At 46.8% G+C, this 14,309-nt stretch overlaps 1 protein-coding gene across 1 annotated transcript in view; it reads right to left on the bottom strand.

Annotated features, from left to right (window-relative positions):
• The window catches only part of LOC143766500 (uncharacterized), a 250,253-nt gene extending 238,620 nt beyond the window's left edge, over positions 1-11,633 (bottom strand). Inside the window, exons 1-2 of the mRNA XM_077254235.1 lie at positions 11,570-11,633; positions 98-247 (exon numbers count right to left, since the gene is read on the bottom strand). Coding sequence (XP_077110350.1) covers positions 98-247; positions 11,570-11,596 — 177 coding nt within the window. The 5' untranslated portion in view covers positions 11,597-11,633. The remainder of the gene's footprint in view (positions 1-97; positions 248-11,569) is intronic.
• Positions 11,634-14,309: the final 2,676 nt, after the last annotated feature.

Below are 14,309 nucleotides of genomic sequence, written 5' to 3'. Positions count from 1 at the left end.
CTACAGACATTTCCAGAGTCCTCATCTCTCCTGTTCTGTCCATCTGTTATTGCCATAGATAAGAATGATGTAATGTGACGTCATCAGAATCTCTCACCTCTCCAGTAAGCCGGAAGAGGATCTCTAGGGTGAGGTGTAATATCCTCTCCGCCATCTTGTCTCTGTCCATATCCATCTTTGATGGGTAAATCAGGAAAATTCTCTTATATAGAAGATCTTCACTGAGAGGATCCGATATTGTAGAGACCTGAATGAGAAGATGAGCCGATGTAACATCAAAAGGATCCTGTGTAATAATACAAATACTGGAGATAATAAGGGAAACATATGAGAATATTTATTATTTTACAGTATTTAGTTTCCTTCTATACATCTACTAATAAAACCTATATATTTAGGCCACAGACAACAAGCAGTTTCTTCCTCGGACTCGGCAGCTGAATACTTTTCTCATAGACTCATCTTCCATAACGCTAATTCTCGTCTCTTTTACTGACCCTGGAATTGGCATTAGCAATACTGCAGGAGATATTCATTACACGTGACAGGAGAAATAACTACTTCATGATGAGGACGACATCTTCATCTTCTACTACGGCTCTAGAAACAGATTTGGCCAGAGTCCGTCACTGACTCCATCACCACCGGCCGTCTATATGAAGGTTTCTCGTCTTCCCCGCACTGTAATCTTCCATCACGTTGGATCTCAGGTCTGATTCACACACAGAAGTTTGAGGCTTTTAGAAAAGGTTTTTTGCTTCGACAATCAGCGCGGACAGAAATAATCTGATCCCAAAGTCTCCATGTACAGTGATTTATGGGGTTGATTTCTGGCCTTAGGCTTTCCTATATTACAGGAAAACACCAGAAAAAAAAAAAGACATTGAAATGTTTCGAAAGAAAATTGGCTCCAACAATTCTTGTAAAAAGAAAAAAACATAAAAAAGCAGAAGACACATTTTATAATTTTTAACATGTTAAACATTTATTAAAGGGAACCTGTCACCTGAATTTGGCGGGACCAGTTTTGGGTCATATGGGCGGGGTTTTCGGGTGTTTGATTCACCCTTTCCTTACCCGCTGGCTGCATGCTGGCCGCAATATTGGATTGAAGTTCATTCTCTGTCCTCCGGAGTACACGCCAGCGCAAGGCAATATTGCCTTGCGCAGGCGTGTACTACGGAGGACAGAGAATGAACTTCAATCCAATATTGCGGCCAGCATGCAGCCAGCGGGTAAGGAAAGGGTGAATCAAACACCCGAAAACCCCGCCCATATGACCCAAAACTGGTCCCGCCAAATTCAGGTGACAGGTTCCCTTTAAAAATAAATTATTCTTTTTGTGCACCAGAACATAGATTTGCACCGCAGGGACGGCACAGATGAGGCTTCAACAAAAACCCTGGCAGTTTAACCACTTGCTGCTGTGAAAAGCAAACATGGCATCTAAGAAGGTGTGACAGAGTTTGGCTGAATGCCCTCCTCCCCATGTACTCGATAGTATAGGGCGGCTTAGTTACTACGATACTTACATGCCTAATAATGGTGTCTGGGCTGCAATGTATGAAGGTCAGTCAGGCCACATGCAGCGTCCAATAAGTTACCTTTTATCGCCCCCATACACATTAAAGTTCCATGAAATCACTGATTTCGGGGTTTTGGGCGACTATATAATGTATTTGGGGGCCTCCCGACAGACGATGTCAGGGCAGAGAAGGATCTGACATCCTGAATTTCAGAGGATAATCTGTTTGTTCTTCCTGTAGATAATCCTCCGTTAGAGGAGTCTGGAGGCGACTCGCTCATACAGACCACAGGAAAGCTGGAATATTTGTGTGTATGGGGGAGTCGGGAGAGATGGCCGTCTGCCTAATGACCGTTCAGCCAACTCTTATCTCATGTGTATAGGGCCGTTAGTATTACACTGACAGCAGTGATGATACAGGGCACTACAGTAGTACAGGGCATCACCGGAGCCATCAGAGGCTTGTATGCTGTATGATCCCACTAACCAGAGGGGTTTAACAAAGGTTTAAAGTGAAAAACATCATAGTTTCAGCAACAAGAAATATCTGTCACTATATGGAAAGCAGAGTCACTGCACAATGTTAGTTAAGGCTCGTCCATAACTACTTTATTATACTCTATTATCCTGTACACAGTGGAGGAGATAGAAATCACAGGTCCGACAGCAATAGCTGGAATTGGGCTCTACAACATAAAGAAAAAAAAAAATATATATATATATAAAGTTGAGAGTACAGTATGTATGTATATATGTATGTGTGTGTGTGTGTATGTGTGCAGCGCCCCAGAGTCCTGGTTGTTGCAGTAATGTCGTTCTTCCACCAGGGGGAGTGATATTACGTCTGAAGGTAATAAAGGAGATCTTCCGACCAGGTATCACAAACCATACACCACACTTCACACTCCAGACCACTAGGGGGAGCCTTGCTCCTATCTATTAGGGCACTCCTCACAGAAGTGTAAAACTGGTGGGCTGGATAGAAAGTTAGAGAGAAGCTGGCTGGGCTTTGCCCAGGCAACACTTGTCAGGCAGACAGGGGGAAATGAGGAACATCAGAGCTGCAGACAGAGGGTCCCTGACAGAGGTGGGATCCTGTCAGAGGCCTAGCTAGACAGAAGGCTACGGAGCTGTGCCTGCCCCACGTGCGGCAGCATCCTAAGAAAGGACACAAAGAGAATTGTATTGTAGAGGGTGAGAAACGAAATCATAGCACAAGGAGAAAACACCAGGAGGAGTCCTGCCCTGAAATAGGTTGCCTCCTTCTGAGGCGCGTAGCTGGAACACCGAGGGAGTAATTGACTCTACGCTTTACTTCAGAGACCGGCAGGACAGTCATTTCCAAGTTGGCTGCCCGACATTAATACATAGGAAGACACGTTGGCAATTTGTGGGGGTCGGGGCGTCTCTAGGGTCCCTATAAACAAGCCTCACGCCATCAGTCATACGGGTTTGTCCTATCCACACCATCTGGGGGATAGAGAGGAAGAAATAACATCTAGAACATCTACAAGAGTTGTGAGGACCTTACCGAGAAGCTCAGCAGGGAGGGACTACAACACACAGGCGCTAGTAGGAAGGCTACTGATTTCCACCTGGTTAAAGGGGACTCTGGATTTGCCTTCGGACCGGCCGGACTCTGCCTGCCCTGTGGTCTGTACCCTGGACTGTGGATGCTGAAGCTTCCAGTAAAAGGTAAAGAGACTGCAACCTTGTGTCCTCATTCTTCATTGCGTCTTACATCATCCACCATCACCACCTACACTTCTGGGAAGCCCTGGGGATACACTTCACCTGTGGGAAGGTATACCATCTTGCTGCCATAACATCACCCCAGCGGACCCCTAAGCAGCGTCGGTCACCCTGACTGAATACCACAGGTGGCGTCACAAACTATCCTTTTAAAGCCCTTTCCCAAAACCATAAAAACTATTCCCATTATTGGACGCCCCTCTAAGGGCCGCGGACCGGGTCTGGCCACCGTGACGTCCCCGCAGAGCACTGAAGGACCCGGTGCTGAGTACCCCATTGCTCTTAACGTGGGGGCGCTCCATGTGTGTGTGTGTCAAGCCACGCCCATTCCACATAGCAACCAATCACTAAGCATCTTTCATTTCACCAGAGCTGTTTAAAACAAGCTGAGCTGTGATTGGTTGCTATGAGCAACAGTTTTCCCACTCCACAACACCTCAGCAGACACTGACTGGGTGGGAGAAATCTAGCATCCCCAGGAACATAAGCTCCAGCCATTGTCTGCCCCCCAGAAAGGAGCAGAGAGCACATGACAGAAATGAATCCCCCCTCCTCTATAACTGCCGCGCTCTATTGTTACCGGCATAGAAAATCGCATCATCAGCGGCCGCACACAGAGCCGCACTGCCAGGTTACATAACAGCACATCTCCAGGAACTCCCTGCTCAGCGCCACCCAGCTCAGGACTATGGGATGGAGGATGTGTATGATGGGTATATGGGCACGGGACTATGGGATGGAGGATGTGTGATGGGTATATGGGCACGGGACTATGGGATGGAGGATATGTATGATGGGTATATTTGCACTAGACTATGGGATGGAGGATGTGTGATGGGTATATGGGCTGTTATGAACTCTATTTCTGGGCTCCCTCTTGTGGTCACAAGTGGTACTGTGTGAGTGCTGTCTTTCTGCAGGTTGTGACTGGCATCAGCTGTCTCGTTATCTGTGGGCTGGTTTTCTATTTAAGCTCACTTGGACTCTCAGTCCATGCCTGCGATCAATGTATTCAGTGCTATTCTGATTCCTTCTGACTACCTTGCTACCAGTCTCTTCAAGAGAAGCTAAGTTTCCGTTTTGTTCATTTTTTGATCATCTGTGTTCAATATGTTTCTTGTCCAGCTTGCTAATATGTGATTTCCCAGCTTGCTGGTAGCTCTAGGGGGCTGAGTTTCTCCCCCCCACACCGTTAGTTGGTGTGGGGGTCTTGAATTCTCAGCGTGGATATTTTGATAGGGTTTTTTGCTGACCGCACAGTTCTCTATCTGTTTTCTGCTATCTAGTATTAGCGGGCCTCATTTGCTGAATCTGTTTTCATTCCTACGTGTGTCTTTTCTCCTTACCTCACCATTATTATTTGTTGGGGGCTTCCTATATCCTTGGGGTTATTTCTCTTGAGGCAAGTGAGGTCTTGCTTTCTCTTTAGGGGTAGTCAGTTTCTCAGGCTGCGTCGAGACGTCCAGGATTTTAGGCACGTTCACCGGCTACCTTTAGTGTGTTTGGATAGGATCAGATTTGCGGTCAGTCCAGTTACCACCTCCCTAGAGCTTGTTCTTTGCTTAGTAACTTAGCTGGTATTTCCTGTGATCCCCAGCCACTGGGATCATAACAGTACAGCAGGCCAAAAAAGTGTTTAATGCATCGCATGAAGTGGGATAAAAGAAGTCCTGAGTACAATTTTTTTTTCCTCCTTTGCTGCAGTCTGTCCAGCTTCTCTCATACCCTTAATCTCTGGGTGGTTTTGAGCTCAGCTGCAGACATGGATACTCAGAGTCTGACTTCTAGTGTGGATCATCTTGCTGCAAGGGTGCAAAATATTCAGGATTTTGTTGTTCATAGCCCTATGTCTGAGCCAAAGATACCTATTCCTGAGTTGTTTTCTGGAGATAGATCTAGGTTTCTGAATTTTAGGAATAATTGTAAATTGTTTCTAGCTTTGAGACCTCGTTCCTCTGGTGATTCCGCTCAGCAAGTTAAAATTGTTATCTCCTTGTTACGCGGCGACCCTCAAGATTGGGCTTTCTCTCTGGCGCCAGGAGATCCTGCATTGCTCAATGTGGATGCGTTTTTTCTGGCGCTTGGACTGCTTTATGAGGAACCTAATCTTGAGAACCAGGCAGAAAAGGCTTTGCTGGCTATCTCTCCAGGTCAGGATGAAGCTGAGGTGTACTGTCAAAAATTTCAGAAATGGTCAGTGCTTACTCAATGGAATGAGTGTGCCCTGGCTGCAAATTTCAGAGAGGGTCTTTCTGAAGCCATTAAGAATGTTATGGTGGGGTTCCCCACGCCTGCAAGTCTGAGTGATTCAATGGCTTTGGCCATTCAGATTGATCGGCGTTTGCGGGAGCGCAAATCTGCGCATCCTCTGGCGGTGTTCTCTGAACAGAGACCTGAGTCAATGCAATGTGACAGAATTCTGACTAGAATTGAGCGACAAAATCTTAGACGTCAAAATGGGTTGTGCTTTTACTGTGGTGATTCTACTCATGTTATCTCAGCATGCTCTAAGCGCTTAAAAAAAAACGCTAAACCTGTCACCATTGGTACTATACAGCCTAAGTTCATTTTGTCTGTTACTTTAATCTGTTCTTTGTCATCCTACTCGGTTATGGCTTTTGTGGATTCAGGTGCTGCCCTGAGTCTTATGGATTTGTCGTTTGCCAAGCGCTGTGGTTTTGTTCTGGAGCCTTTGGAATTTCCTATTCCACTGAGGGGAATAGATGCTACGCCATTGGCTGAGAATAAGCCTCAGTATTGGACTCAAGTGACCATGTGCATGACTCCTGTACATCAGGAGGTGATTCGCTTTCTTGTGCTGCATAATTTTCATGATGTTGTCGTGTTGGGTCTGCCATGGCTGCAGGCCCATAATCCAGTTCTGGATTGGAAAGCTATGTCTGTGTCAAGTTGGGGTTGTCAGGGGATTCATGGCGATGTCCCTTTGGTGTCAATTGCTTCTTCCACTCCTTCTGAGGTCCCTGAGTTTTTGTCGGACTACCAGGATGTATTTGATGAGCCCAGATCCGGTGCCCTGCCTCCTCATAGGGATTGTGATTGTGCTATAAATTTGATTCCTGGCAGTAAGTTCCCTAAGGGACGACTTTTTAATTTGTCTATACCAGAACATGCCGCGATGCGGAGTTATATAAAGGAGTCTTTGGCGAAGGGACATATTCGCCCATCCTCCTCCCCTCTTGGTGCAGGATTTTTTTTTTGTGGCCAAGAAGGATGGTTCTCTGAGACCTTGTATAGATTATCGTCTTCTAAATAAAATCACGGTCAAATTTCAGTATCCTTTGCCATTGTTGTCTGATCTGTTTGCTCGGATTAAGGGATCCAGTTGGTTTACCAAGATAGATCTTCGTGGTGCGTATAACCTTGTGCATATCAAGCAGGGGGACGAATGGAAAACAGCATTTAATACGCCCGAAGGCCATTTTGAGTACTTGGTGATGCCTTTTGGACTCTCTAATGCTCCTTCTGTGTTTCAGTCCTTTATGCATGACATTTTCCGAGAATATCTGGATAAATTTATGATTGTGTATCTGGATGACATTTTGGTCTTTTCTGATGATTGGGAGTCCCATGTGAAGCAAGTCAGGATGGTGTTTCAGGTCCTGCGTGCTAATGCTTTATTTGTGAAGGGCTCAAAATGTCTCTTCGGAGTACAAAAGGTTTCCTTTTTGGGTTTTATTTTTTCTCCTTCTACTATTGAGATGGACCCAGTCAAGGTCCAGGCTATTCATGACTGGACTCAGCCTACATCTGTTAAGAGTCTTCAGAAGTTCTTGGGTTTTGCTAATTTTTACCGTCGCTTCATCGCTAATTTTTCTGGCGTGGTTAAGCCCTTGACAGATTTGACCAAGAAAGGTTCTGATGTGACTAATTGGTCTCCTGCGGCAGTGGAAGCCTTTCGGGAGCTGAAGCGCCGGTTTTCTTCAGCTCCAGTCTTATGTCAGCCTATCTCTCTTCCTTTCCAGGTTGAGGTGGATGCTTCTGAGATTGGAGCAGGGGCTGTTTTGTCGCAGAGAAGCTCTGATGGCTCTGTGATGAAGCCTTGTGCCTTCTTTTCAAGAAAGTTTTCACCTGCCGAGCGGAATTATGATGTTGGTAATCGGGAGTTGTTGGCTATGAAGTGGGCATTTGAGGAGTGGCGACATTGGCTCGAGGTAGCTAGGCATCGTGTGGTGGTCTTGACTGATCACAAAAATCTGATTTATCTCGAGTCTGCCAAGCGTCTGAATCCTAGACAGGCTCGTTGGTCGTTGTTTTTCTCCCGTTTTGATTTCGTGGTCTCGTACCTGCCTGGTTCGAAGAACGTGAAGGCTGATGCCCTTTCTAGGAGTTTTGTGCCTGACTCTCCGGGAGTTTTAGAGCCGGCTGGTATCCTCAAAGAGGGAGTGATTTTGTCTGCCATTTCCCCAGATTTGCGACGAGTGCTGCAGAAATTTCAGGCTGATAGACCTGACCGTTGCCCACCAGAGAGACTGTTTGTCCCAGATAGATGGACCAGCAGAGTTATTTCCGAGGTTCATTCTTCGGTGTTGGCAGGTCATCCTGGGATTTTTGGTACCAGAGATTTGGTGGCTAGGTCCTTCTGGTGGCCTTCCTTGTCGCGGGATGTGCGTTCCTTTGTGCAGTCCTGTGGGATTTGTGCTCGGGCTAAGCCTTGCTGTTCTCGTGCCAGCGGTTTGCTTTTGCCTTTGCCTGTCCCGAAGAGGCCTTGGACGCACATTTCCATGGATTTTATTTCAGATCTTCCAGTATCTCAGAGAATGTCTGTCATCTGGGTGGTGTGTGATCGTTTTTCCAAAATGGTCCATTTGGTGCCCTTGCCTAAGTTGCCTTCCTCCTCCGATTTGGTTCCTTTATTTTTTCAGAATGTGGTTCGCTTGCACGGCATTCCTGAAAATATTGTGTCTGACAGAGGATCCCAGTTTGTGTCCAGATTTTGGCGGATTTTTTGTGCTAAGATGGGCATTGATTTGTCTTTTTCGTCGGCCTTCCATCCTCAGACGAATGGCCAAACCGAGCGAACTAATCAGACCTTGGAAACTTATTTAAGATGTTTTGTTTCTGCTGATCAGAATGATTGGGTGACTTTTTTGCCATTGGCCGAGTTTGCCCTTAATGCTAGTTCTGCTACTTTGGTTTCGCCTTTTTTCTGCAATTCTGGTTTTCATCCTCGTTTTTCCTCGGGTCAGGTTGAGCCTTCTGACTGTCCTGGGGTGGATTCTGTGGTGGATAGGTTGCAGCAGATTTGGAACCATGTGGTGGACAATTTGAAGTTGTCACTGGAGAAGGCTCAGCGCTTTGCCAACCGCCGTCGCGGTGTTGGTCCCCGACTTCATGTTGGTGATTTGGTATGGCTGTCTTCTCGGTATGTTCCTATGAAGGTTTCCTCTCCTAAATTCAAGCCTCGCTTCATCGGTCCTTATAAGATTTTGGAAATCCTTAACCCGGTGTCTTTTCGTTTGGACCTCCCAGCATCGTTTGCCATTCATAATGTGTTCCATAGGTCTTTGTTGCGGAGGTATGTGGTGCCTGTGGTTCCTTCTGTTGAGCCTCCTGCTCCGGTGCTGGTTGAGGGCGAATTGGAGTACGTGGTGGAGAAGATCTTGGATTCTCGTATTTCCAGACGGAGGCTTCAGTATTTGGTTAAGTGGAAGGGCTATGGTCAGGAGGATAATTCCTGGGTTGTCGCCTCTGATGTTCATGCGGCCGATTTTGTTCGTGCCTTCCATGTGGCTCATCCTGATCGCCCTGGGGGTCTTGATGAGGGTTTGGTGACCCCTCCTCAAGGGGGGGGTACTGTTGTGAACTCTATTTCTGGGCTCCCTCTTGTGGTCACAAGTGGTACTGTGTGAGTGCTGTCTTTCTGCAGGTTGTGACTGGCATCAGCTGTCTCGTTATCTGTGGGCTGGTTTTCTATTTAAGCTCACTTGGACTCTCAGTCCATGCCTGCGATCAATGTATTCAGTGCTATTCTGATTCCTTCTGACTACCTTGCTACCAGTCTCTTCAAGAGAAGCTAAGTTTCCGTTTTGTTCATTTTTTGATCATCTGTGTTCAATATGTTTCTTGTCCAGCTTGCTAATATGTGATTTCCCAGCTTGCTGGTAGCTCTAGGGGGCTGAGTTTCTCCCCCCCACACCGTTAGTTGGTGTGGGGGTCTTGAATTCTCAGCGTGGATATTTTGGTAGGGTTTTTTGCTGACCGCACAATTCTCTATCTGTTTTCTGCTATCTAGTATTAGCGGGCCTCATTTGCTGAATCTGTTTTCATTCCTACGTGTGTCTTTTCTCCCTTACCTCACCGTTATTATTTGTTGGGGGCTTCCTATATCCTTGGGGTTATTTCTCTTGAGGCAAGTGAGGTCTTGCTTTCTCTTTAGGGGTAGTCAGTTTCTCAGGCTGCGTCGAGACGTCCAGGATTTTAGGCACGTTCACCGGCTACCTTTAGTGTGTTTGGATAGGATCAGATTTGCGGTCAGTCCAGTTACCACCTCCCTAGAGCTTGTTCTTTGCTTAGTAACTTAGCTGGTATTTCCTGTGATCCCCAGCCACTGGGATCATAACAATGGGCACAGGACTATGGGATGGAGGATATGTATGATGGGTATACGGGCACTGGACTAAGGGATGGAGGATGCATGATGGGTATATGTGATGGGTATATGGGCATGGGACTATGGGATGGAAGATATGTATGATGGGTATATGGGCATGGGACTATGGGATGGAGGATATGCATGATGGCTATATGGGCATGGGACTATGGGATGGAGGATGTTTCATGGGTATATAGGCACTGGGCTAGTGTAAGCTGATGGGATTACAGCTCCCATCATCCGACACCTACAGCTGCTAATAACAGTGAGAACCAGAGCGGCTGATGGGTGTATTCATCAGGCACTACTGCACTAGCGGTGACGTCCCTGAGGCTGCTTTCCCAGCCGGGCTGAACTGCGCTGACCTCAGTGAGATCCCCGCTAGCACCATAAGAAAGTCGCACAGTGCAGAGGCGAGTTGAAATTCATGACAGGAAGGAAGAGTCTAGATGGTACACCTGGTCTAGATGGTGCACCTGTGTTATGGACCTGGTGGTTAGGAGCACCCGGAAAGACCTGATGGTTAAACTAACACAGGACAAGCTCTGGGAAGTGGGAGCTCTGCTGACCGCAACCCCTAATCCTATCACACACACTAGAAATAGCCGTGGAGCGTACCTAACTGCCTAGACGCCTCTTCACAGCCTAAGAGCTAACTACCCCTAGAGATAGGAAATAAAGCCTACCTTGCCTCAGAGAAATTCCCCAAAGGAAAAGGCAGCCCCCCACAAATATTGACTGTGAGTTAAGATGAAAATCACAAACACAGGAATGAAACAGGTTTCAGCAAAGGAGGCCAGACTTCACTAAACAGACTGAGGATAGGAAAGGTATCTTTGCGGTCAGCACAAAAAACTACAAAAAAAACACGCAGAGTGTGCAAAAAGACCCCCGCACCGACTCACGGTGCGGAGGTGCCACTCTGCATCCCAGAGCTTCCAGCTAGCAAGGCAAAATCATGATAGCAAGCTGGACTAGAAAACAATGAACAACAAATAAACTAGCAGGGACTTAGCTTCTGCTGGAGTAGACAGGTCATCAGAAAGATCCAAGAGAGATCTGAACCAGTACTAGGACATTGACAGCTGGCATGAAGTAACGATCTGAGTGGAGTTAAATAGAGAAACCAGCCTAGGAATAAACTAGGTCAGCTGTGGAAGGAACCTCAGAACCAGCAGCTCCACTCACAGCCACCAGAGGGAGTCCAAGGACAGAACTCGCCGAAGTACCATTCATGACAACAGGAGGGAGTTCGAGAACAGAATTCACAACACACCTGGTCAGGTGACCTTGATGACGCAGGCTACTGATATTACAAAGGTCATAGCCCCAAAGGCAGAACAGATTTGGCGCCAAGTAAAGGAAAGGGGTGCGGGGAAGAATCTGAGGTACCAGCTCATGGTAAAGTGCCCAAGGCAGCTGGTTGTGGGGCAGAACCCTGCTTACAGGGGCATAATGGGGACATTACACTGTGTGGGGGCCAAGAAAGGGGCCCTGTACTAGGAGAACAATCCGTTCCCTCACTTCCTGTATTCCATATTTGGGTCATATAAATCTATTACAGGAAGCAGAACAAAAACGTTATGATTCTTATAAAGGGGCAACAACAACATCAAAAGAGCCTTAGTGCAGAAGGGGTTAATGTCCACGGCGCTCAGTAATGGGGAATCTCCACATACCTCCACCTGCAGAGCCGGACTCCACATGTATGGCTGCTCTGTGTGCACAGGACCTGTGGTGAGGTCACAGGAGGGGAGGAGTCATGGGTCACATGATCAGAGGGCCTCAGTGAATGATATCCGCAGTGAAGACGCTACATGGAAACTTCTCCTCAGTCAGTGACATTTCCGCCATTATTCGCCCTCACTACTGGCACAATTACCTCGCGCCGCCTTTTCTACACAGTGTTATGTGTGGAATGTAACGTGTGATTTCTCTGCTTGGAGACAAATAGACCCCACACATGAGGGAATTATCACCAGTTACCGGACGTCTAGTATATGGCGGCCTATGATTGTGCTTGAGGATCCCCATTCAGTAATGACAACACCAGGCCCACACGCTGAGCCTCATTACCTGAGGAGATCGGGCGCATACGAAAATATAGTTTACAAGATTCACGAAAAGAAACAAATTTTCTGCGTTCCCCAGCAAACAAACCTTTCAGGCATAGGAAACTTGGGCTCAGCAACTCTGCCTGCAGATTCAGCTTGCATTTTAGATACTACTAGACCCTGATGCTGAACTGCCCCCTTCAGCTCAGTGACCTGAAGAGACAGCGCCTCCAACTGGCGGGTTATGGAATTCATGGGATCCATGACAAAAGAAAGAAACCCTTTTTTTTTCTCTCTTTTATGGCCGATTATAATGTCACGGGCAGCCTAGGTAGGCAAGAGCTAAAAACCCAGGCCCCTGCGATTTCCCTCAACTCTGGGAAACCCTGACTGACCCTCTCCCAGAGTTTTACACTGATGGCCTGCATGTCTGGGCCTCCACCCTCACCCTATCTCCTGTTTCAACCCTAGGCTGAAATCACCACCCACCACCCAGTGAAGAGATCACACACCAATACCCACAGTTAGCACAGACAAGGATAACGGAAATTATGCACCACGCCGCAGTACACACAGGAATACACTATATGTGCACAGGGCAAAACAAACACAAATATAGCAAGGAGTAAATATGACAAAAGGAAATACACCACCAGATACGATACTCCTTCTCCTAGATCACCACTCCAGACCGAGATAACCAAGCACTAGACAGAAGCTATAATTGGCGATGCCCAATGTTCAGAAAACTTTTTAAAGGCAGTGGGCGTGACCCAGCTTTCAATCCGAGCACCAGCTACATTAACCCTGGACCAGCTAGATAAAATCTAGCCGATGCCACTGAGCGCATAGTGGACAAAAGCAGAATTACGGCTGTCTGTCGGACGCCCTAGTGTGAACAGCGTCCGACATGACACATGTACAGTACAGGCCAAACGTTTGGACACACCTTCTCATTCAAAGATTTTTCTGTATTTTCAGGACTATGAAAATTGTGCATTCACACTCAAGGCATCAAAACTATGAATTAACACATGTGGAATTACCGTATATACTCAAGTATAAGCCGAGAATTTTAGCCCATTTTTTTTAAGCTGAAATTGCCCCTCTTGGCTTATACTCGAGTCATTCCCAGGGGTCGGCAGGGGAGGGGGAGCGGCAGCTGTTTAGTAATACTCACCTGCTCCTGGCGCGGTCCCTGCACGTCCCTGGATCTCTGGCGCCAGCAGCTTCTTCCTGTAGTGAGCGGTCACATGGTACCGCTCATTACAGTAATGAATATGGACTCGACTCCACTCCCATAGGGGTGGAGCCGTATATTCATTACTGTAATGAGCGGTACTATGTGACCGCTCACTAGAGGAAGAAGCTTCCGGCGCCGGGGAACCAGGTACAACGCCAGGAGCAGGTGAGTATAACGCAGTATAACGCACCTGCTCCCCGTTCCACCGCCGCCAGCCATCACTGTGTCTTCCCCGTCTTCTGCACTTAGGCTCAGGTCAGAGGGCGCGGTGACACGATTAGTGCCTGAGCAGTCAGTGCAGAGGACGGGGAACGCAGTGTAATGGCGGTGGAACGGGGAGCAGGTGAATATAGAAAGTGCTGGGGGCCTGAGCGACGAGAGGTGAGTATGTGATTTTTTATTTTTTTATCGCAGCAACAGCATATGGGGCAATTATCTACGTGGAGCATCTTATGGGGCCATAAGCAATGCTTGTGGAGCATTATATGGGACAAATGTCTGTACTGAGCATCTTAAGGGGCCATAAGCAACGTTTGTGGAGCACTACATGGGGCAAATTACTGTATGTGTATGGAGCATCTTATAGGGCCATAAGCGACGTTTGTGCACGATTATATGGGGCAAATGTCTCTATGGAGCATCTTATGGGGCCATAATCAACATTTGTGGAGCTTTATATGGGGCAAATGTCTGTATGGAACATCTTATGGGCCATAATCCGCATTTGTACAGCATTATATGGGGCATATTTTAATATGGAGCATCTTATGGGGCCCATCATAAACTTTATGGAGCATTATATGGGACTCCTGATTCAATATGGATATTCAAAAACACTTAACCTACTGATGTCTCAATTAATTTTACTTTTATTGGTATCTATTTGTATTTTTGACATTTAACGGTAGCTGCTGCAATTTCCACTAGGCTTATACTCGAGTCATTAACTTTTCCCAGTTTTTGTGGCAAAATTAGGGGTCTTGGCTTATACTCGGGTCGGCTTATACTCGAGTATATACAGTATATACTTAACAAAAAAGTGTGAAACAACTGAAATATGTCTTATATTCTAGATTCTTCAAAGCCACCATTTGCTTTGATTACTGCTTTGCACACTCTTTG

This window comes from Ranitomeya variabilis, chromosome 4, assembly GCF_051348905.1.
Source record: "Ranitomeya variabilis isolate aRanVar5 chromosome 4, aRanVar5.hap1, whole genome shotgun sequence".
Lineage (NCBI taxonomy): Eukaryota > Metazoa > Chordata > Amphibia > Anura > Dendrobatidae > Ranitomeya > Ranitomeya variabilis.
Note: the sequence above shows the minus strand (reverse complement) of the source record. Positions and strands in the feature narration are given on the sequence as shown.